The sequence below is a fragment of the Engraulis encrasicolus genome, chromosome 3, assembly GCF_034702125.1.
Source record: "Engraulis encrasicolus isolate BLACKSEA-1 chromosome 3, IST_EnEncr_1.0, whole genome shotgun sequence".
In the NCBI taxonomy this organism is placed as follows: domain Eukaryota; kingdom Metazoa; phylum Chordata; class Actinopteri; order Clupeiformes; family Engraulidae; genus Engraulis; species Engraulis encrasicolus.
In genome coordinates, this window is record NC_085859.1 from 17,603,638 (window position 1) to 17,628,370 (window position 24,733).

At 44.2% G+C, this 24,733-nt stretch overlaps 2 protein-coding genes across 3 annotated transcripts; one reads left to right on the forward strand and one right to left on the reverse strand.

The window, feature by feature from the left end:
* On the reverse strand, window positions 1-4,910 carry rmi1 (RMI1, RecQ mediated genome instability 1, homolog (S. cerevisiae)). Its single transcript, XM_063193473.1, has 7 exons — window positions 4,726-4,910; window positions 4,046-4,470; window positions 3,418-3,695; window positions 2,834-3,107; window positions 1,865-2,025; window positions 1,364-1,586; window positions 1-935 (listed from the first exon to the last, which is right to left on the reverse strand). The coding sequence occupies exons 2-7, from the start codon at window positions 4,362-4,364 to the stop codon at window positions 1-3; spliced, it is 2,190 nt and encodes a 729-aa protein (XP_063049543.1). The 5' UTR covers window positions 4,365-4,470; window positions 4,726-4,910.
* Window positions 4,911-5,066: 156 nt separating this feature from the next.
* hnrnpk (heterogeneous nuclear ribonucleoprotein K) lies at window positions 5,067-23,905 on the forward strand. Of its 2 annotated transcripts, none has more exons than XM_063194891.1 (17): window positions 5,067-5,149; window positions 6,241-6,363; window positions 6,462-6,550; window positions 10,055-10,152; window positions 10,497-10,553; window positions 11,365-11,408; window positions 11,989-12,061; window positions 13,446-13,559; window positions 14,448-14,576; window positions 15,377-15,771; window positions 17,556-17,609; window positions 18,755-18,800; window positions 20,117-20,132; window positions 20,274-20,309; window positions 20,443-20,510; window positions 22,255-22,424; window positions 22,691-23,905. In XM_063194891.1, exons 3-17 carry the CDS (start codon window positions 6,487-6,489, stop codon window positions 22,716-22,718), a joined length of 1,392 nt encoding a protein of 463 aa, XP_063050961.1. In that variant the 5' UTR covers window positions 5,067-5,149; window positions 6,241-6,363; window positions 6,462-6,486; the 3' UTR covers window positions 22,719-23,905. The 2 variants fall into 2 exon arrangements, with proteins under 2 accessions (XP_063050961.1, XP_063050962.1); XM_063194892.1 differs by having other exon boundaries at window positions 5,096-5,115.
* The last annotated feature ends 828 nt before the right edge of the window (window positions 23,906-24,733 follow it).

Consider the following 24,733-nt stretch of genomic DNA (forward strand, 5'->3'; position numbering starts at 1 on the left):
CTAGCACCGCGCTCTCCTCATCTCCACTCTCTTCTGCAGGGCCAGGCAGTCACTCTGATTGGCCGCCGCCACCGCCACCACCAGCGGCTTGTCCCTCCCCGCCCCCCCCACCCGCAGCGTCATGATGCCGCACAGGTCCACCAGCGCCCGCTGGCACTTCTGCACGCCCGCCGTCACGCTCGCCTGGCCCTCGGGGGTGCGCTTCAGGGCGCGCGCCTCCGCCGCCGACAGCCCGATCAGGCCCTCCAGCACCCCGTCCGCCAGCTCCGCGTCCGCGTACGCCGAGCCGTCCGACAGGCTGACGTCCAGGCCCCATTGGCCGCCGCCGCTGCGCATGTTGGACTTGAGCGTCACCACGAAGGCGTGCACGCGCACCTCCCTGGGGACGTCGTCGGAGACGGCGGCGGTGGGGAGTGTCGCGAGGTAGGTGAACGGCGGGCCGTCCCATGCCACTACGCTGCCACCGTCACCACCACCACCACCATCAGAACGTGGCTTGTTGTCCCCTGATATGCTAATGGAGGACCGCCCAGCAGCGCTCTGCAGTGTCCCCGCGAACGTAGCTGTTGCATCAGGTTGGAGATGGGTCCGGTCCTGCTCAAGCCTGGTGGTGTTGCTGTATGCAGGTGGCCTGAGTGCTGGAGAGACGGTAAGGGTAGGCTTTGGATGGGAGGGGATCTCGCTGCCTTGTTGTTGTCTGCCGTTGTTGTGGTCCTGGGCACTACTGCCGGGCGAAGGCCTGCCGTTTGCAGCTGGTCTTAGCAGGCTTGCTGGGACGTGTGGGGGGACGGTAGCGATGCGCTCTGGATGGTGGGGCAGGATGCTGCTGTTGTTGGTACCCGGCCGACTGGCAGACTGTTGTTCAGCCCTGTTAGTAGCCGTGGTGGACAGAGGGGCCCTCAGCGCTGGAAACTGTGCAGGGTTACGAGCGGTCTCTGTAGGAGACATAAAGTTGTTATACTTGAGATATTCTTTTACTTAAGACATGTAATAAAGGTTTTATCTTTTACCTGACATGTTTCGACTGTATTACTTCCGTCTTCATCAGAGGAGTGACCCTCTGATGAAGATGTAAGTAATACCATCAAAACATGTCAAGTAAAAGATCAAACTTTTACATGTTAAATGAAAGAATATCTCAAGAATGATGTAGCCCATTAATGCACACCGTACCTCCAGTGGCACGCTGTAATAGTCATAGCAAAGTTAACTACCATAGTACTACAATACTAGGACATAACACATGGAATTAAGTAATGCACTACGACTTGGTCATTGCCATTCTGGTAACAGCAACTTTATAACACTGTGTCTTAGTGGGTTTAACAGTTAAACATAATAAAATACATAAAGTTGCTGTTACCCTGCCTGGAGTACTCCTGTTGCACCCTGGTAGTGGCAGCGGAGAGAGGGGCCCTTAGCACTGGGACCTGTGCAGAAGAAGAGGCCCTAGCAACCGGCTCCGGAGGGGACAGGAAGTTCCCCTGCGTCGGGGGCGGGGACAGGAAGTTCCCATGTGGCCCGGCGTCCTGCGACAGGTTCTGGGAGAGCACGTCGTCCAGCTCCTCCAGGGGAATGTCGTCATCCTGGAAGAAGGGAGGAAAATGATCAATTAATTCATTCATTCATTTTTAGTTGATTAATTAATGTTTGCCAATAAAAAGTATACAATTGCTTTTTAATTCTTTAATCCAAAAGGTGATTGAAATGTTCCCACTCTTCTTCAAAAACACTTTGTCATGCCCATTTGATCTGGCTCTTCCCAGTCGAGTTGGCGATTAATTGCAAATAATTAAAAAAAAAAATCGATTAATGTTTTTATCGAAAAAAGTCAATTAATATACGTAATTGCTGACATCTCTACCTGGAAGTCCTCCTCTGGCTGCTGCTCGTGCTCCATGGGCCCGTGCTGATCAGAGGGGCTCCACCAGCCAGGGTCGTCCTCCTCCATGGGGAAAGGCTGAGGCTGTGGCTGTGGCTGTGTAGAGGGTCTACTACTGGAGGCCGTGGAGAGCATGCTGGCACCTAGGGGTGTGCAAAAAACCCCAAAGATATATATGTATATCGTCATGACAATGATATACTTATTTTCACTATATACTGCATCGATTCAAAAAATGTGCAAAACATCATCATAATGTATCGCGATACTTATTTTCACAATATACTGCATTGATTCATGACACCAAAAATCGACTATCTAATAAAAAAGTAAAAAAAAATAAAAATAATAAAAAACATTGTGTGGGGAATGTACCACTGGTTGATTTTTTTCCAGGAGAGAGTAGGTAATATTTCTGTTGTTCAAGATAAATTCACTTATGAATGCTACACAGCAACTGACAAGTAAGCTGTATTTCTACACATTTACTGACGCAAATATTGCAATAATACATGCATTGCAATGCCTCATGATAGTATCGCCAGAGATATTCTATAGAGATATGCCAACATAATAGGTTTCTATGGGCACCTAACATGACCAGGTTCCGGTCTGCCTAAAGGGGCGTGTCATAATGCTCCTACAATGAATAGAACAGTCCTTAGGTCTGCCTAGGTCTGCCTAAAGGGGGCCATAATAGAACCAGGAAACAATGGGCCAATGGAACCTCTCTCTCTCTACTCTCTCTGGTATCGCATCATGGCATGTGTATTGTGATGCGCATCAAATCGTGAACCATTTGCCAATACCCACCCCTACGTGAGGTGTGCAAAAAAATAGTCGTGCCAAAGTATCGTGATACTTACTTTCACAATATACAGCACTGATTCATGACAATGTATTTAGATATTTAATGTGCATCAAATCATGAACCCCTTGCCCAATACCCACCCCTGCTGGCAGCGCTCCTGTAGCCACTGTCCATGCTGGCCATGCTGGCCCCCTCCTCCACCCCCTCCAGGCTGGCCATCAGCTCCATGTCGTCCAGGTCGTCATCGTCTGGGGGGCCGGCTGGTGCTGGTGCTGGTGCTGCTCCCCCAGCCTGGGCAGGCCTCCTCTGGGGGACGGAAATGGGGCCACGCCCTGCCTCCACACCCTCGTCCTCCTCCTCCTCTTCTGCTGGCTGCGGTTCGGGGAGACCAAGGGCTCGACATAACACATGGGCCTACAGGAAGTAGAGAGAGAGCATAATGTGTGTGTGTGTGTAACACCAACATAGCACTATGCCACTGTGAATGAATAACGTGCCGAATAGAACAAGGATTCTTGAGAGATAGGACAAAACGTGTGATGAAAACCTGATTTTGAAATTGCACAACACATTGATTATGGTTATATATTCATGTAGATAAAGATGTGTAGTTTGTAACCATGCAAAAATACGGGCATCTAGCACTGGCCATCTACTTGTCATCTTTCGGTTTTCCATGTCTTGTTCTGTGTTGCCTTTGTCTGGGCAAGCGTCTCCTCCTCACCCGAGTGTGGAGTTCCTCCACCTCTCCGCCCAGCACCTGGACGTTTTGGGGCCCCAGCAGGAGCACCCCCAGACGGCAGGCGATGGGGCCCCGCAGGAGCAGTTTGGTGCCGGGGGGCAGGCCGGTGTTCAGCTGGGGTACAGGCTTGTGCTCCATGGCCTCCACGCCGCGCACGCCGTCCGTCAGCTGCAGCAGCAGCATCCGCGTGGGGTTCGCCTGCCACGACCTCTGGGTGGCCTGCGTCTCAGCCCCAATCTGGTCGTTGGCGCAGTCGCTGCCTTTGGATTAGGGACGGGGTTTTCGAAAAATCAAATATGCGATGTACATGTACATCCGTACTGTCTAGTTATTTCAATTATTCGATTCTATTATTACCCCTAGGTCATGGCGATTTTTGAAAAATATTCTAATAGTTGTCATTGATTTTAGAATAATGTTTCTCTATACAAAAAGAAGACAGTCACACAATTCAGGTCTTTTTTGTGCAAAGCTTTGCACAAAAAAAGACCTGAAGTGTGCTGTGTTTTCCTCAAATCAACTGAATCCCGCACCTTCTCAAAAGATGAACGGTGACTCATCACCACTTCACTTAGAATAGTGTTTTTTGCCAAATATTCCCTAGAGCTACCTTTGATGCGCTGGAGCTGGGTGTACGCCGGCTGACTGACATCCTGCATGGAGTCCAGCTGCACGCAGACGTTTCCTTGGAGCTCGGTCTTCAGCTCTTGGCCGAGGTTGGCTGGCAGCGAGGGCATGTCCAGGGTACGCAGGTCCGTCTGCAACCACTGCTCCAGCGTCTGCTGCTGCAGCTGAGTCAGGCCCAGGTGTCGGCCGCCTGCCTCCTGTTGAAGCCAGTCTACGCAGGCTTGCAGCCACCCCTCTGGAACGCTCACCTGCCAGCGGCTGCGCAGCCACGAGCCCACCGCCTGCACGGGGTCTGGGGCCATACCGGAGCTTTGCTTCTCTTTTCTTCTCTAACAGAGTCTGTCTCTCCTCTGTCTCACACTTGACAGGTCACCGATGCGCCAATTAAACACTCCACCTGTGTGCACACTACCTATGGACAAAACATGAAGTAAATGACAGTCAAATCAAAGGCAAATGAATTACTGATCATACAGGATAAAGGATAATCATTAAGGATTGGAAAAGAGTACACCTCTGACAAGATGACAGCAAGAGTGATCTTCAGGGTTAAACAACACGTACAACAAACACATGATGACAATGAACTTCTGGTCAATAACATAAACAATCACACAAGGGGTGAATATTTTGGACAGTAGACAGCAGAACCAGAGCAACAACCTACCACAGCGTCACCAACTCAAGTCATGGCGCCAAAGTCGATGTGCATGAAAACGCCACAGCGATGATCGCTTCATGAAACAAACTATTGTTAATTGTTCATCTATATTTCATACAAGCAGAAACAGACACATGACACATGTAAGCAGTTTGTGTTGCGCTTTCCACAAGCTACAATTTGCCTTCAAAACTGAAAACATGAAGTAAAATGTTTACGCTCTCAACCAAACTAGAATATGTGACGTCTGTAATATTGACTCACCGCATGGCCAATGAAAATAGATATGGCACTTACAGTAAACACCATTTCACCAATCAGTGGTTTTCCCAGATGGAGGGACGCATTTTCATTGGTCCAACAACAATCCCGCTGCGTAGGCCAAAATTCAGGTTAGTTTGGTAGGCGCTGCGAGTTTACGGACAGGTATGTATCAAAATAGCTTGTTCTGTGTTTTAAATTAGCGTACAGGATGAAAACACGTGTGACCAGACGCTAGATCACATCAACCAATATCTGCACAAACAACCCAAAACTACCACATTTCCAATTTGTATTGCTATCGTTTAGTCAGTATCAGGAGCCTTTTCCATTTCCGACTTGAGGGTAGTTAGCGTTAGCCTATTAAGGTTAGCCTATTTAGCCATTCTAGCTAGATTAATCAGGTGCCGATTGCCAACGTTAGGTGTGAAAGCAGCGCATTCTCCCATTCAAAAACAAAGGCAAGTTTATATGAGTTTATACCCGCGATAAACTACATCGTTAATAGAGGATTGTGGTGGCACAGGCAGGGCAGCGTTAGCTTGCTAGCTGTGCTAATGGAGGTGAGCTTGCTGTGCAAGTTAGCAGGCTGCACTCTCCATTGTTAAACATCAGTGTTGAATACAAGCCATTTCCTGAGTATTACCTGGTGACTTGAAGAAGGACCTGTTAGTTTCACCGTTCACTAATGTAGTGCCATATGTTTCAGAAATGTTTTACGTATTACTTAAATTGCTTCGATACCAATTGTATTATGCACTTTCTAACAAATCAGGTTAGCTAATTAGCCTGCTAACATTCTCTCTCAAAAGTGAAAGTCGACTTTGGTCGTTAGGTAAACAGTGATTATTTGTGTCGAGCAATGTTGCATGATTTTAAGGAACAGCCATCGCTTAAGCTGATTATAAGTTATATTGCCGATAATAGGTTTAGCTCACCTGAAGGCTCTGGTGTGTACAATGCCTCCCGTGGAGTCATGTTGTGTTTGATACAGGTCTACATAAGGGTTGATATGAATTGGCCTGTCCATTCATACGGTATGCCTCATTTTCCAATTTGTGAGTTTCAGAATTCATATGCATCTTTGCTGGCATTCTGCGCTGTCTCCAAATACTGTTTTTTCACCCATCACTCCATGTGAATTACCTGATCTTCCATGTTCATAAACGGGCTTTCCCCCTTAACTGTCTTTGTGTGTGATCTTACCGGTAACTCATCACGTTGTCTGTATGCTTGTATTTGTTCATCATCTTCAGGAGCAGTTCACCAATTCGCCCGCAGACATATCTGTTTATTCCTCTATCAAAGCTCGCAAGCAGACAGTCATCAGATTTGAGTCCGTATTGTGTACAGACCCCACACCTCCACATTTGAGACAGGTAGGCTCTGAGGTTTTTGGTCCACATAGAAAACAAAACTCCCTTGGCTTGTTGTTTGTGGCCGAATTGTTCCATTTTGACTTCTGTGTTTCTTCTAGCACACAATTGAGCTGAGTGCTAATCATGGAGGCGGAGAACGAACCGCAAGAAGAGGAGACTACTGTCAGCAGTTCAGAGAACAGAAACGGTGGGTATCATTGCATTGCACTGCACTGCTGATTCATTAACCCATTTTGTCCAAAGCATTTTTTGGGAAAGGGTGCCCTCTTCCTATTAAATCCTAAATATCTTAGCATCTGAAGCACATAAACACATGAAATGAGTTACATTTAAAAGCCAAGACCCTCCCCTTGCATTGTAATATGTTCATTCAGCTCTAACATAGTTAATAAAACAACTAAAATCTCAAAATCCTGAAAAAAACTGTATATGTGTCTCCAGGACACAATGGGTTAATCAGGGCTTCGAACCGGTTCAAGGAACGAAAACGAAAACCAGGAACTTTTTGTATTTTACAGGGAACAGAAACGAAACCGGAAACGTTATTATTTTTTATGTTCTGGAACGGGAACACTTATTTAAAAATAATGGTAACCGGTTAATACCGGTTAATACCGTTCCTCAAACTAAAAAAAAGTCATTATTTTCCTGCGCACGTTACCATGACGGCTGAGGTTCACGTCCTGTGTGACATCAGACATTCTCTGACTGAATGGAGAGAAAGCTGTAGATTACAAAGTTTTCACTCCACATCTTAATTAAGAGAAACCACTGTCATACAAAAGGACAGAATTTGCATTGCATTATTGTATGCATTATTGCAGGGAAGCGTGTGTAAAGCGCACCGACAATGTTCGGCGTTATTGGGCATCCATGGCCGCTTCAAATATGCACAAACTCACAATGTCCATCATAGTGCTCCCCGTGACCCAAGTCATCATGGAGCGCACATTTTCATCATTGAGGTTTATTCTCTGCTTCTCCGCTTATGTCGTCCCTGAATGACAAAATTCTGGAGGATATTCTTTTCATCCGCTTGAATAATCAGTTTTGAATGTAGGCTGACTCATTTGCACTTCCGTCTTTCTTGGTTAACGTCAGTTAGGCCTATGGGGAGTAATCAGCTGACAGGAACGAAATTAACCGTTCCGGGAACAATATTTTTTGGTTCTAACCGGTTCGGGAACGTCAATTTATTGGTGGAACTCAGAACCGGAAACGTTATAATTCCGTTTCTGTTCGGAACGGAACGTTTGGAAAAAAATAACGGTTCAAAGCCCTGGGGTTAATCCAGGGGTGGGAAACCGTTTTCATTCGACGGACACTCCAAAACGTTATAAAGCCCTCCCAAGGGCTGATACTATGAACACAAACTAGGATTTCCCCTTGTACATTGTACTTTAGGCCTGTATTGAAGTGAAGACGGCCACCTTTACAACAGATCTCACCTTCACTAGGTGCCTTGAAAATACATAACTTGTATTGCAAATTGTAATTTGTAACTTTTCAAAACATGTCATATTTCATGTAAATTTGCACAACATTAAGATTATGTCGGGGGGGCCCTCGAGACATACATCCCCACCCCCACTTTCATCCAAGGGCAATACTAGAGAGGAGTAGCACAGCAAGATACAGAGTGTGGGGCAGCACCCCAGTATTCATGCCCTAGTAAACTAGGCAAACCTGCCTAGCAGCAGAAAACGTTTTTGCCTGGTGGGTTAGCATGATACCATTAGCAATAATGCCATAGGCAGCAAAACCTGTCCTTCAGTCACAGCATTCTGCCTGTGTGTAACAAGATGTTTGAATCTGAGTAGCGAGCCACGAGGGAGTGCTTAGCACCAGGGCTCTAAATTAACTTTTTTCATCACCAGACAAAATTGCTAGTAGATGTTCATCACACTCACTAATGGGTCAAAGTGGCTAGTAAGTTATCTTTTCTTCTAGCTAAACAGAATTTTCACCAGCATTTGGCAGGTGTTAATTTAGAACCCTGCTTAGCACAGTGACTGTGCTGGTCATTTGGTGCAGTTCGAACTGTAATGGTTGAAGGCCAAATGGGTCCCACAGATTTGCTGGTTTTGTGCCTAACTGTCAGTACGTTACATTACACTTAGCTGATGCTTTTTTTTTAATCCAAAGCGACTTGCGATTAGTTTCCAGTGATTGGTTACAGTCCCTAGAGCAATGTAGGGTGAGGTGCCTTGCTCAAGGGCACTTCAGCCATGGCTGGAGGTATGGGGAGAGGCTGTACTTTTCACATTATAAGTCTGGCCTGCCACGCTACAGATGAAAAGAGAAAAAGGCTGCATCTTCTGCTCCCACTTCACATCACGGAAAAAATAAAATAAGTCAGAGCAGAATATCCTGATTGAACCTGACTTTTTCTCTTTTTATCTGGGCATTTGTTAGTCCTGCTTCCAGGTCAGACGTTTGGATGTGCGGGCTTTAACCAAAAATACTGGATAAGAGCAAGATAACGCAAACCACGCCCACTCAATGCAAAAGCGTGGGCTCAAGTTGGGTTTCCTAAGGGGGCGTTGTCCCCTCCTTCTTCTTCTATTTTTGAGGTGTTTGCTCAAGACGTGCGCTACCGCCATCTACAGCGCTAAGGGGACTTGATTTATTCTCAACCTCAGGATACCGGAAAAGAAATAAAATGACGCTTCTTGTTAGATCCACTTTCTTTGCTTTAACCTACTCCCTGCCACGCTCCAGTGCACGCAGAACACTGATCTCGTAGTTCTCTCCCTCTCATGAAGCAGCGGCAGTGCATAGTATCTACACTGAAACATTTGGATACATTAAATAAAAGAAAAGATTATGAATGAAAGAGAAGTGCAGACAATATTCCAATGAGACGTTAAAAATTACCAGGAAACAGTATCACAGTAAGATCAATGAGGGGCATAGTATCTACACTGAAACATTTGGATACATTAAATAAAAGTAAAGATTATGAGTGAAAGAGAAGTGCAGACAATATTTCAATGAGAAGATAAAAAATGACCATTTAAGGGGGCACTTCAAATTCCTCCAAGGGCCGTTAATGTGAACACAAACCAGGATTTCCCCTTGCTCTTTAGGCCTATATTGAAGGCAGCCACTTTTTTAAAACAGACCGCACCCTCTCGTTCCCCTGAATATAACTGAATTGTATTGCAAATTAAATTTCTAATATTCCTTTACAAAATATGTCAGATTTCATGTGAAGCTGCACAACATTACAATTTACATTGTGGGCCGAATAAAACAGCCCTTGAGACATGGGTTCTACCCCTGCTTTAACAGATCATGACAAATGTCTGGCACAGAAAGAGAGTGGGGAGCAGATAGCCTGTGCAGATACCCTGCATTAACTTTAACTAACACATACACTCAACGATTACCTTGTCAAATTATACAATTATTATTAATTAATGTTATTAATTGGCTTTGGAAAGGTATTACATTTCTTAACTCAGTTTGAGCTCAAAGTAGTAGTGGTAGTAAAAAAAAAAAGTTAGTAAAAGGTAGCAAATTCAACCTAGGAATATCTGTACTGTAGGCACCCTGTTCAAAGTGTGGATACGTGACTGAACAGGAAGCCGGTGTAGTTGATGTAGGACAGGTGTGATGTCCTTTTAAGGGCTCAGCTGCATTAGTACTTAATGTGTACTTGATGTGTGTTGTGCTGATGTGTTGGCAGGAAAACGTCAAGCGGAAGACTCTGAGGAGCAGCAGGGAGGAAAACGTGCCCGAAACTCAGACGACACGGTGGAGCTCAGAATACTGCTACAGAGCAAGGTAACCCATCGCCACTGTGTTTACATTACGTTACTCCTAACTGGCGCTTTTTACCCCAAAGCAACTTCTTTATTTTTAGGTGAAGGTTATTGGTAACAGGAGCTGTCTGAGCTGTATTCAAATGCTTTGATTGCATTTGAGCAAGCATGGCTGAAATTTCCTTCATCTAATCTAATCTCTGTTGTACTTTCTCATACTTGCGTTTTAACAATCCTAACAGTTGTGTGTTTTAGTGGGGCGAGTCAGTTTTTAGTTTTGTTTGAATGTTTTAGTAGGATTTATTCGATAAATATGGGTGATGTGAGTTTTTTTCTCGAGTTCTCAAGTTTTTTGTTCTCTTCCAGAATGCCGGAGCAGTCATTGGAAAAGGAGGGAAGAACATCAAAGCTCTTCGCTCAGATGTAAGTACACTCGTGCACATAAACACAAGCACACACAAAGAACTGCACTGATAAACACACATAATTAAACACAACCAGTTGAGATACCTAATAAATTAGATGTTGAATTGGATCAATGCTAATGGCACTGTTAAACCACTTGGAACAACAACAACAATTTAAACAAACTTATGGCACATCCTTTTAACTTTCACTTGCGTCGTAATCATTTCTGAAATTCAAAGCTCTCTAGCGATATTGGTACTTTCTGCCTATTGTCCACACCACACTACCATTTTCAAGCAAGCTCAAGTCTCAAAGCACTTGTAATTAAGGATAGACCGATGTATATATCGGTCCGATATTTGCATATTTTAAGTGTACGGTATCGGCCGATAAGTGTGTGGTTTTGGCCGATACGCAATATTTATAATTTTATGTCATTCAGTTTTTTTCAAAAGCACCAACACACTTTATTTTTTATTACTTGATTGGTAGAGTGGGTGTTTAAATGTTACAACTTCTACCTCAATTTGATAGTGTTAAAGAAATGTTTATTTTTAACTTGAGACCTGGAATATTTGTCCTTTTTTAACCTTTTTTATTTAACCCATATCGGTCCCAAATATTGGGTATCGGAAATTGGGTATTGGCCAAGGGTGATGAAAAAAAAAAACCTGTATCGCTTCGGCCATTAAAAAAACCTGTATCGGTGGACCCCTACTTGTAATGTTTGCTGCCTGGCACCACACATGATGAGGATGTTGATGCTGTGCTTGGTACACAGTCCTGTTGACATTGACTTCCTTGCCCTCTGCTCTGTTCCCAACAGTACAATGCCAGTGTGTCCGTCCCCGACAGCAGCGGCCCCGAACGGTATGCCTCTCTTTCTTTCTTTCTTTCTTTCTTTCTTTCTTTCTTTCTTTCTTTCTCTCTCTCTCTCTCTCTCTCTCTCTCTTTCTCTAGCGTTTGTGATGTAAAAAACCTGAATTAATAACATTAAATAGTCATTACATTGCAACCAGAGAAGTCCTGCTGGCAAAATTCAAAAGCAAGCCAAATCAGAACACACTTAGAGCACTTTCTTCTTCTTCTTTTTCTCTCTCTCTTTCTGTCTTTCTCTCCCCTCTCTCTGTCTTTCTCTCCCCTCTCTCTGTCTTTCTCTCCCTTCTCTAGTCTGTCTTTCTCTCCCTTCTTCTATTATTTCCGCTGCCGCCTCTTCCCACTCGCATTAGTCATCCATACATCCTGTGTGGCATCCCCCTGTTTCTGGCACTGCAACACCTGTTCCCATGCAGCCTGGTGCCAGCACAGCACTGGACCTTGTACAAGAAATGATGAACTAAAGATCATATCGATTTTATTTCTGTGTGTTTTTTTGTGCATTGTTTTTTATATATACTCATTTCTTTCTCTCACTGTCCTTGTCATGTTGTTCTCTTCCTACATGGTACAGTATCTTGAGCATCAGTGCAGACATCCCGACTGTTGGAGAGATTCTGCTGAAGATCATCCCCACGCTGGAGGAGGTAGGTAGCCTCGCGAGCCATCCTACGTACTTCCGGCAAAGGATTGGCTCCACTACGGTAGTCTGGCCATGCTTCTCTATTTTCGCAATATACTGCATCGATTCATGACAATGTATTGCAACTTATTTTCATATTATTTTCATGATATACAGCATTGATTCATGACGATGCATCGCAAATCTTATTTTCACGATATACTGAATCGGTTAATGACAATCAAATATTTAATAATAATAGACTTATAAATTTGCCTCTGGTTTTCTGGTTCTACTCATACTCACAATTTGGGGGTTAGGAATCCTAGTGGGTCCAGGGACAAAAAAAGAAAAGAAAAAAACAAAGAACAGACGCAGATAAAGTCACCCAATCTGCAAGGACATGGCCTTCTCTCTCTCTCTCTCTCTCAGATACACACACCCACACACTGCGGCACATCTACGAGATACTTAATATCTTATCTTGTTTGAAACTCCTTGATCTATTTACAGAATGTCCTGTTTCACATTCATTGAAAAGGTTAATTTAAACATTCTCTAAGGATATAACTGTGACTTAGGGCTGCACGATTATGTGACTCGGCTGTCTTTAATCCCTATGGCGAATGCATGTAGCCCGTATATCAGTGTTTCTCAACCTTTTTTTAGGCGAGGCACCCTTTCAAATCATGAAAAATTTCAAGGCACCCCAAACCAACAAGCCGTAACATGGCATCGCATCCAATACCACACAAGCCTACAAAAGAAACACATTTGGAGACGTCACACGACCTTCGTTCGAAGTTGCAGCTGACTGGGGCGACCTATATTTACTTAATTGTGCATAAATGGCAGATGAAAGATTCCACTGACTAGCATTAACTTATTATACATTATATATATATATATATACTCTTATTAATATTAATATGTATTATATTACATCATTTATTTATCAGCCACGTTTCCGCGGCACCCCTGTTGAGAAACACTGCCGTATATGATCCGGCTGCAGGTGCGTGCCAGGCCAGGTGCACGGTGCCTCACAGCACCACCAACATTCATGGTCATTCAATTCAGTAGCAAAATAATAAGCTTTTTTTTTTTTAATTTAATAACCCTTTCGTTCTATATTATCAATATAACCGTTCTTTTTTATGTTAATGTACCTTGTCCAGATAATAATAGTAAGTCCCTGTTACTTATGGCCCCTCTTATTTTTCTTTCATCCCCCCAACACACACACACACACCTTCATTTTTTGTTGTCTGGTTGTATTTGTGAATTTGTTGGCAAACCATAATGCATTCCTTGTAACTGTATTTATACTGTTGATATGGCTACATTAGACATGAACTTGAACTTGAACTTGACCACCTCTCCTGCACTGTGCTTTGTGTGCGTTTCAGTACCAGCACCACAAGGGCGTGGACTTTGACTGCGAGCTGCGGCTGCTGATCCACCAGAGCTTGGCAGGAAGCATCATCGGAGTCAAGGGAGCCAAGATCAAGGAGCTGAGAGAGGTGGGGCAGAGGAGGGATGAGCAGGACACACACACACACACACACACACACACACACACGCACACACTTTTTCTGACTGAGAGAGGGGATGGAGAGAGGGACCAACAACACGGAATAAACACACACACACACACACACACACACACACACACGCACACACTTTTTCTGACTGAGAGAGCTGAGGGTGAGCGGGACACACAAGTGCACACAGTTGTAACACTTCCTCTGACTGTGAGAGATGAGGGCAGGAGAGACTACCAAAACACACACACACACACACACTCTTCCTCTGACTCAGACAAGTGAGGGAGAGGGGTGCGCGCGTGTGCACGCACACACACACACACACACACACACACACACACACACACACACACACACACACACACACACACACACACACACACACAAGCGAGCACTGCCTCTGACTGGGAGAGGGGGATAAACGCACACACTGACTTCCTCTGACTGAGCGGAAGAGGGCTTTGGCTATAGTGAAGTAACTGGCTTGGCAGGCTGAGCAGTCCTGACGTAAGGCTAGCAGGTAGGAGACCACAGACTTGTGGATGGATTTCAACAATGATTTATTTACAGTACAGTATAAGGCATTTCACACACCAGACAACTCAACCCTTTCCAAAGATTTTTTTTTAGATGTTAGTAGAAGTAATTGTGTCAAGGGGGTTTAAGGAATTAGTTGTGAGAAACTGGTATGTAGGGGTAAGTGGATAAAAAGAATAAAGAGAAGAGATTATTTGCAAACATCAAAGTTTGGATGTGTCTAAAATTGTTCTTGTCTTTGTCCGTCTCTGCCTGTCTTTCCCTCTCTCTCTCTCTCTGCCTGCCTGCCCGTCTCTCTGTCTTTCTGTCTGTGTTTTGGGTGTGTAGAGCACACAGACCACCATTAAGCTGTTCCAGGAGTGTTGTCCTCAGTCCAGCGACCGTGTGGTGTTGGTGGGCGGGAAGGCCGAGCGCGTGGTGGAGTGCATCCGCATCATGCTGGAGCTCACCGCCGAGGTAACACACACACACACACACACACACACACACACACACACACACACACACACACACACACACACACACACACACACACACACACACTTCCTCTGACTGAGGGAGAGAGGACCACCAACACACTCACACACACACACACACACACACACAGGAGCTCACAGCGCACGCACGCAAAGAAGCTCACAGCCGAGATGGCACACACACACACACACACACAAAGAAGCTCACAGCCGAGATGGCACAAACACACACACATACACAGGATGTGTTAAATACACACACTTACACAGGATATGTGTCATACATACACACAGTGTGCCAAGTCCACTGTAGTTTTCATTAGTGTATTTCAAGTGCATGTAGACACACACACACACACACGCACACACACACGCGCACACACACACACGTGCACACACACAGCATCATGTGTAAAATCAAGGATGTCTTTATCTCCCACAACTCAATGTTGAATCTCTCATATATTCACACACCATAGTTCTAATAATTACATCTTTCCTGGGAGAATCGAAGAACACAAGAACTATACACAGCCAGTGTGCACCAAGACGATATATATGTTTCACTAAATGTGCAAAAACCCACCCACCTCTCCCTTCCCTGGTCTGTGTCTAGCTTCCATAATCTAATGTATGCAAAAAGCACATCAGTGGAAAATGAGGAAAAGCAAAAAGAAAAAAACAGATGATTGGCAAGGTAGAGACGGTTCACAAGCAGTTTATCTGGGATTCATAATGACATAACGGATCTGTCTCTCTCCATCCGTGTGTGTGTTTCAGGCTCCCATCAAAGGTCGCGCCCAGCCCTACGACCCCAACTTCTACGACGAGTCCTACGACTACGGCGGCTTCACCATGTCCTTCGAGGAGCGGGGAGGAGGAGGCGGAGGAGGTGGCGGCGGCCGTAGACCCATGGGAGGCGGAGGTGGTGGAGGAGGAGGAGGCTTCCCCTCCCGGGGAGGTCGCGGTGGAGGAGGTGGCGGCTTCGACCGCATGCCCCCCGGAGGAGGTCGCGGTGGCCACTCCATGCCCCACTCGCGGAGAGACTACGACGACATGAGCCCGCGCCGCGGACCCCCGCCCATGCCCCCGGGCAGGGGGGGCAGAGGAGGAGATAGAGGAGGCGGAGGAAGGGGCCGCAACACGCACATGGGACCCCCACACCACCGGAGAGGGTAAGTTAGCCGTTTGGCATGTTTTACTGTGTCTTCTAAAACTCTTCCCCTCTTTCCCTCTTTGATGGGGGTCACTGGTAGCCGCTTTTGAACGTGACCTGAGGAAGGCCGTCAGGCCAAAACGTTGTCACATTAAAAACCTGTTCATTTAACTTGGGAGTGTGTGGCACTTCTCTCCTCCTGCAAGTGTATTTTCTGGTTGCCAGCACCTCTGTTTCTGGAGTGCGTTTTGCACCTCCACTCATCAGCCGCTTTTGAACCGCCATAATACTTCTCTTCATTCGTATTGATGGTCTGGAGGTTCTTTTCTGGGAAGGATTTAGTCAGCTACCAGCTGGCCGGCCAATAACCAAACGATTGGGTGAGAGCTGTCCAGTCGTTTCAAACCAGAACTGAGTGCAATCCTCCTGCCCTTCTAATCGCGCCAGGTCAAAGAACCTCCAGACCATGGCTGAATCTCAAATGGTGCACTTGTGCACTTTAGTATTCATGTTTCAGTGCGTATGCTGTATTAGTTATGCACTGAAACATAGTGCCCGAAGTGCACAAGTGCGTCATTTGAGATTCAGCCCATGAATACGAATGAGGAGAAGTATTCTGGGCGGGTCATACCAGGCTAGGTCACCGGTTCCCTGGTTAGAAGCTTTTACTCAGTTCACTTAAGTCAGAGTAAGTCAGGAACTCTTGTATATAATAGAGGAGTCTTTTGGATTTATTCTCCTTGTAAAGGAAGCCACTGGCCTCCTCTATTAGTAAATGCACCACTTCAATGTGTGGTCCAGGTAAGTGGTTTCCTTAAATTAGACAGGATTTTTTCCCTTCCCCTTCCTCTCATCACATTCATTCCCACTCACTCATGTTGATGGTCCTCACTCTCACTTCCATAGTTTGTTTTCCTGAGACTACTGGGGGGTACCCTTGTGCCTCTTTTCCACTGCAGGTTTTCTGGTAGGCCTACAGCTCGACAGAACGCCACTCGGCCGCCACTTTTTGCTTTTCAAATAGGCAGGACACAGCTCAACTGTAAAGCAAAAAGTGGTGTCCGAGTCGTGTTGTGTCGAGCTGTGGGCCTACCAGAAAACCTGCAGTGGAAAAGAGGCATTAGAAGCTGGTCAAGTAGTAAACCAGGTGAAGTTACCCTTGTAAAAGGGAAGTCACTTGCGCTCTAACCTTCTTGGTGCGTCCAGTCCAGGACGGTATACAATGTAGAGTAAACTGGTCCACTTCGGAAAGACTAGGCCAGGGATGACTGGAGCACTCAGATACTTTTTAGTATTTTATTGTGGTGCAAACATAATGACTGACGTTTCGACGCTGTGTGCGTCTTCTTCAAACAGGTCTTCAAGTAGTAAACCAGGTGAAGTTACCCTTGTGGTAGAGGTAAATCATCTAATAGAAGAGCCTGGAGTTCTCATTTTCTTAACTAAATGATGCCTGCAGGTGTATGTATTAGCAGGTTTACCACTTCAGGTTAACTAAGCCTGGGTTGTCACTTACACGTGTTCTTGGTATACCCCCACTGGGCTCCCCATCTCATTTCTCTCCTCTCCCCATCTCTCCTTATTGTGCTCTCAGAATTCAGTTCTTTAGTGACCACCATCACCCATTTGTCAGTTTGCACATATTTGTCCACAACACATGCATGTGTGTGCCTGTATTTGGTTTTGCATGTGTGTGTATTTGCATGATGTGTGTGTGTGTGTGTGTGTGTGTGTTTGTGCTTGCATGCATGTGTGTGTGGGTGTCTGAGGCTCATGACTCATTCCATGTGTGTGTGTTTGCAGAGATGACCACTATTCCTATGACTCTCATCGTGGAAACCACGACGACAGACCGAAGTAAGTCTGAACTCCCAACGGAGGGCAAGCGAAGTGGTGACTAATAAAGAATTTCACATTTCAGAATTTTTCCAAACATAGCAAAAATAATGATAACTTAATTTTATATAGCGACTTTCAAGTGAGCCAAGGACGCTTAAAGAAAGAAAGAAACGAAACAAAACAAAAAACAATCTTTTGAAGAACTGTAAGGGTCAGGCTGTCTGGACAGCTACAGCCACACTAGTCTCTATAACTGTACAGACTGTGGTGCAAAAGTGGCGGAATTAATTGACTGGTCACTCATCACACTTGCTCTTCTACACAAAGTGCATTTGGCATCAGAAGATGTTTTGGGCAGACTTCCACTCTCTCTGTTGACACACCTTTGTCCTGCACCTGGCCTCAATGAGGTGGGATGTGCATACATTTCATCTCTTCTTAAGGGGACACTGTGTGAGATTTTTAGTTGTTTATTTCCAGAATTCATGCTGCCCATTCACTAATGTTACCTTTTTCATGAAAACTTACCACCAGCATCAAATTCTAAGTATTCATTATGACTGAAAAAATTGCACCATTTTGAATTTCCAAAAATAGCCATTTTTAGCTGCAAAAATGACTGTACTTGGACCATACTAGAAAACATTTGTTTATTAACGTAAAGATCAAATTTGGCAATAGGCTGCCCAGTTTCAATGAGTAGCATAATTGCAGTACCTTTTTTGACCATTTCCTGCACAGTGTCCCTTTCAGGATGAGAAATGACATGTTTGTTAATGTCCGTGAAATGCTGGAGGCCAGCAATAGTCTCTCACAGTCCCAGACAGGGTTTCAGGTAGCAATAACAAGGCAATAACAATGGGATTAAGTAGGTAGTCATGGTACAAAGGATTACCGGTAGTCATGTTCGGCACAACATGAAGGGTTGAACATGTACTAATTGAAGCTGCTTTTGCACAATGTCTCATTTTGTTGTCACTTTTTTCCATTCTCTGTCTGCAATCACCTCTCTCTTTCTCGAAGTAGAGTGAATCATTGGATTGAAAATACATTTGAAATGTTTTGATTTGGTTAATTAGCTGATGGGTTGACATGGGTAATTGGTTGCTGAAGTTAATTGGTTTAGGTGGTTAATTTGTCTGTATTTCTTTTTTTTTCTGCAGAGGTGACAGAAGGGGGCGTCCCGGTGACCGCTATGGTGACAGCATGGTGAGTACATGTTTTATTTGTACTTAGTATTGTTAGTTTTAGTAGCATTTTATTAGTATTTTCAGTGCACTCAAAAGTAGCATGGGGTGAATGGGATGTGAAAATGCAACAGCATAGCTACCCCCCCAACACCCCCCCCCCCTCAAAACCTCCCCAAATCAAAACGGCTTTATTTCCATGGCAAATATTGACACATTCTTAATGCAATTATTACATAGAGCATATTGGGCGTAAAAATGTGCCCTCTGGTCTCTCACATGGCCTCTCCTTGTTGCTTGGCAGCAGCTGTGTTCCAGTCACCTGTTCCCCTGGTGACTGCACTAGCTGCGAAGGAGGTTCTTAATGACTGCAGGTGTTAATGAATTCTCCACAGTGGCGTGTAGTGGCAAGTCTCGCACTATAGAGTGGTTCAAAACAGCGTTTTGATTAGGGGTGTCATAGTTTAGTAACACATTCAGGGTTCCCACGGGTTATGGAATTTCTTGAATATCATGGAATTTCATAAATGTTTTTCCGGTCATGGAAAGTCATGGAATTTTACCATTTTACATGCACAGTCATGGAATATCATGGAATTTTCTCAACAGTTGTGTAGAAGCAAAAACTTTTTTGCTTGGTGTACAACATTGTTTCTTACTGGTAATACTACAACGCTTTGCCAGAGACGGTTTGGTTTCACGCTGTAATGTGCAACATTCTAGAGTGAAATAAGCCCACCCAAGTCTGGTGGTGGCTCGGCATGGTTTCAGTTTTCACACTTTTTGAAAACGTTTTCACATTTTTTTATGTAAGTGGTCATGGAAATGTTTTTTGGGTCTGGGAAGTCATGGAAAATCATGGAATTTTATATCTGAATTAGAGTGGGAACCCTGCACAGTAAAACTTGGTCATTGGTTATCTGGTAGCAGTAAATTTATAACCGCCGTGTCTTGGTGGGCTAAGCTGTTTTGAGGCTGCCAGAACAGTGCTTGCGCAGGCTCTCTTATCGGTCTGAACACGTTGCATTTGGCTTTGGCAGACACTTTTTAACCAAAGCGTCTTACAATCGAGGACATAACCATAGCCAACATCACTAGCTGATACAAAGTGCACAGGAAATATACAGAACAGCAAGTGCAAATGGTAAGTAGAGTTATTTTTTTAATTGTATTTTTTTAAGTACATTAGCACAGGGTTAAGTACGCACACACACACACACACACCATGCTATAGAACAGATGGGGAAAAAATGAAGCGTCCTCAAACTCCAACAATAGGTCCCAATTACCTACAGCTCAACTCTTGATTAATTCTGTCCCCTTCTGATTCCTCCACAGAATGATCGGGGCTACAGTGAGTAACCTTTTCTCAGTTTTCAACTTGATTATTTATGCTTAGAATTATTAATTAGAAGAATTATGTGTAGGACATTTGTTGTCATCATTTGCTTGTATGTATATTAACTTTCTGCTCTTTGTTTTTTTTTTTGCGAAGACAACAACTCTTCCTGGGGTGATCCATATCAGTCTGGTAAGTGAAATCAGTCGATGAAGACCCCATGATTTCATCACTTAACTGCGTGTGTCTTTGTATGCGTGTATACACCAGCGCAGCGACCATAGCAAGTTTTATGTGAAAGTGATGTTTGTGATTATTGTTGCAGGTGGAAGAGGAAGCTATGGCGATATTGGAGGCCCTGTCATTACCACACAAGTGACAATCCCAAAGGATGTGAGTGAAAAAACACACACACACACACACACACACACACACACACACACACACACACACACACACACACACAACTCTCACGGAGGTGCAACACATTGGCACTATGGTCTCTGCAGTCATCACTGGCTCAATATCCATTCAGCCCATTCACATCTTTTATAATTAATGACAGAAAAGAAATCTCTTTCTTGTTCTATCAGCAGTGTCAAGTGTAAAGAAATTAGGGACAGAAATTAACACCATTTAGTCATCCGATAATTTCCCACGCCAAGTGTACACCAAGTGTTCCATGTTACCTTGGTTGAAAAACACTGCTTGTGTGTGTGTGTGTGTAGGAGCGGTGGTGGTTTAGGTGGTAAAGAAGCTGTTTGCCAACCAGAAGGTAGCAGGTTCGAGCCCCACTCTACCTGTCCCCATCGATGTGTGCTTGAGCAAGATACTTAACCCCAAGTTGTTCCTGGTGGCACCCTGGTGTTACCCCGCGTGGCAGCCACGGCCACTGGTGTGTGGCAGTGGGGTGAATGTGAGCGTACAATGTAAAGTGCTTTGAGTGCTTGAAGGAGAGGAAAGGCGATATATAAATTCATTAGGCCTGTAACAGTGCACTGTATTCGTACCGAACCGAAACGAAATGACCTTCGGTACGGTACAGTGCTGTACCGAACGGTCCAGTAATATGTTATATGTTTATGTTTTTACTGCCTGCTGCCGCTACAGCAGCAGGAGGACCTGTGCCCGGTTGGAGGAGTAGCTTAGTGGAAAAGTGCACTGCTAGAAACAAGCAAGAGCTTGCAGTAGGCTATGGTTCCCTCTCACTAAAATATGCAGTTTGGGAAAACTTGGTGATGTATGCAACGCGCCAAATCGCTTTCAGACGACATGGAACAGCGGTCAGGAGAGCAAACGAGGTTGGGATAAATTTCCCACTGTCCAGCGACTACACAACAATATAAGCAAGGTGCACAGCAATGTCTTATGCAGGGAAATAGAGGATTGTGCTTTGTGAGAACTTTTGAAAGTGCTATTACTTACACTGATGAAATGTCCGACCCAAAGTGCCCGTGTATTATCAATAGATCCACTTGACAACGTCTTGAATTGATAGTTGAGCTTTAATCTTCGTCTTAACAGTTTCAAAACAAACATGAACTAATTGAAATAGCAACTAGTGACATAAAAAGGTCCAGATGTCTGCCGGAGTAGAGAGAGAAGACGTTTGTTTTCCACAAGCTCTGAGAGGAGAAACACAAGTGGAGTCTAGAGTCGCTATGGAAACAGAGCTTACGAGTCTGCCTTTCTGAAAGCGACAGTACACATTTAATCTAACATCAACCTATGCTATGAATTCGAATTCTGTTAACTTCCCTACATAACATTAATCATTTTGAAAGGTTTTGTTTAACCTACTGTTTATAATGAATTCATTAAAATGTAGAAATTAAATAAGAATACATTAAAATCCACTTTAAATAGGTGTTAAAAAAATAATTTAGCTTATTAATAAAATGCAGCACTTTGAATGTATTTATTTTATTGGTTATTTTGACAATTTGTGGTGCAATAAACCACGCACTGAGGAAGAAAATGGTTTTGCAATTTTTTTTACCATATACCATGTACCGAACCGTCACCTCAAAAACCGAGGTACGTACCGAACCGTGATTTTTGTGTACCGTTACACCCCTAAAATTCATATATAAAACCGTGTGTGTGTGTGTGTGTCTGTGTGTGTGTGTGTGTACAGCTGGCTGGCTCCATCATTGGTAAGGGAGGCCAGCGCATCAAGCAGATCCGCGGCGAGTCGGGCGCCTCCATCAAGATCGACGAGCCGCTACCCGGCTCCGACGACCGCATCATCACCATCACCGGCACACAGGACCAGATTCAGAACGCACAATACCTTCTGCAGAACAGGTCAGCGCGCACGCGCACGCACACGCGCACACACACACACACACACACACACACACACACACACACACACACACACACACTGGTCCATATCCAGAACGCACAGTACCTGCTGCTGAACAGGTCACACACACACACACACACACACACACAGGACCAGATTATAGTACAATTTGGTATCGCATCGGCCATTGAAAAACCTGTATGGGTCGACCCCTAGTGATGTGTCTCAAGTTGTGTAATGTCTTATCTCTCTCTTCTCTTTGCAGTGCGTTACACCTCATGGGACAGAACTAGCCATTGCCCTTTGGACGACTCAGACCTTCTCTTCTCTCTCTCTCTCCCTCTCTCTCTTCCTTAATTCTTCTCTCGCTCTCGCTCTCTCTCTTGCTCTCTCTCTCTCTCTCCCCCTCTCTCTCTTGCTCTCTCTCTCTCTCCCCCTCTCTCTCTCGGTTTCTTTCAAAGTCTTTCTGGCAGGAGTTAAAATTGACTGACTCTCTCTTGCCTGTCCTCTCCTGGGGTTCTATACTACAGGGCTGGTTCAGGAGTAAACCAGGCGAAGTTAAGAGGTAAATCAACTAATAGAAGAGCCTGGTGTGCTCGTTTTCTTAAGAAACCATAACCTGGTTTACTCCTGAACCAGCTTTGTAGTATAGGCTCCTGATGGGTCGATGATGTTTTTTCTTTTTGTTTATTTTATATTTTAATAATCATTCAAGGGCCAATTTTATGTTCATTCAAGATGGAAGCCCTCCTTGTGTGCGTGTGTGTACTTTCTTTTTCTTTCTGTCTTTCTTTCTTTCTTTTTTAAAAACTACACCGCCCCCTGTGTGTGTGTGTGTGTGTGTGTGTGTGTGTGTGTGAGAGAGAGAAAGCCATGTTTTCCCCTCCAAAACAATGCAGTTCATGAATGTTCTGAAGGATTTTGATGTAAGGCAGACAGATTTCACTGTATATAGTATGACCCTGGTGTCTGGTTTCTGTGATATTACATGGTTACTTACTTAACTTGTATCTTCAGATCTTGTCAAGGTTGTATGTTCTGAGAGTGTATGTGTTGAAGCTGTTGGCTTTTAAAAAAAAACGAAACAAACATAACTGTGTGAGTGTTGAACTCTGGGCTACCTCCTATCTCCCTCCACTCCCTCCAGTCTCAGAATAGGTGTGTGTGTGTGTGTGTGTGTGTGTGTGTGTGTGTGAGCGAGCGTGTGTGTGTGTGTGTGTGTGTGTGTTTTTATACCGGTGGCAGCAGCACAAACGCGTTTCAGTCTGGGGGGTAAAATTGGGCAGTTTGAAAGTTTGTGTCTGTCTGTGTGTGTGCGTGCATTTTTTTTTTTTTTTGGACTATTGTTTTGAGAATTTTTTTTTTCTTCTCTCTCATACAAATTTGTTATTTGTCCTGGCGTGATATGCCTCTCCCCAAAAGAGCTGTAGAATTTGCTATTAGTCTCAAACAATAAATGTGAAGCCACTTTTTACCAGTATCTGTGGAATTCCTGGTTTTTCTTTTGTCCACACACAAGCATTTTGCAAATATGTAGCGATTCGATTCAATTCTACCATGCATTGCAATGCATTACATTTCTTCTGAAAGCAAAGCAAACGTTTCATCATTCATGATGAGGCAATACAAGTAGTCAGATACTGAGCAACATTTTATTGGCTGTTTTCTGTATCAGTCTTGCAGTTTTCAGTGCTTTGAAGTGCTTTTATTTAGTTTAACATTCATTTGCTCCTGAAATCGTAGTAACTCAACATCTCATACTTTTTGTTGCACAAAAGGTTTGTGTTGCATCACAGGATGATGACACAGGACAATTTCTGAAAGCAGTATCTTGAAAATGGTCGAAAATGGGTTTAGACCGGAAATTGGCTTTAAAGAGACACTGTGCAGGAAATGGTCAAAAAAGGTGCTGCAACTATGCTGCTCATTGAAACTGGGCAGCCTATTGCCAAATTTGATATTTTCATAAAAGTTTAATAAGTAATAAACTAATATTTTCTAGTACGGCCCAAGTACAGTCATTTTTGCAGTTAAAAATGGCTATTTCTGGAAATTCAAAATGGCGGACCATGGAGAAGATCCACTTTTTTATGTATGAAAAGTGCAATTTTTCCAGTCATAATAAATACATAATTAATACTTAAATACATAATTAATATTCATGAAAAAGGTAACATTAGTGAATGGGTAACGTGAATTCTGGAAATGAACAAAAATCTTACACAGTGTACCTTCAAAATACCTTCTTTTTCTTGTTATAAAATTCTGGTCCCATTTCAGAAATAAATGATAAAAAACGATTATACTG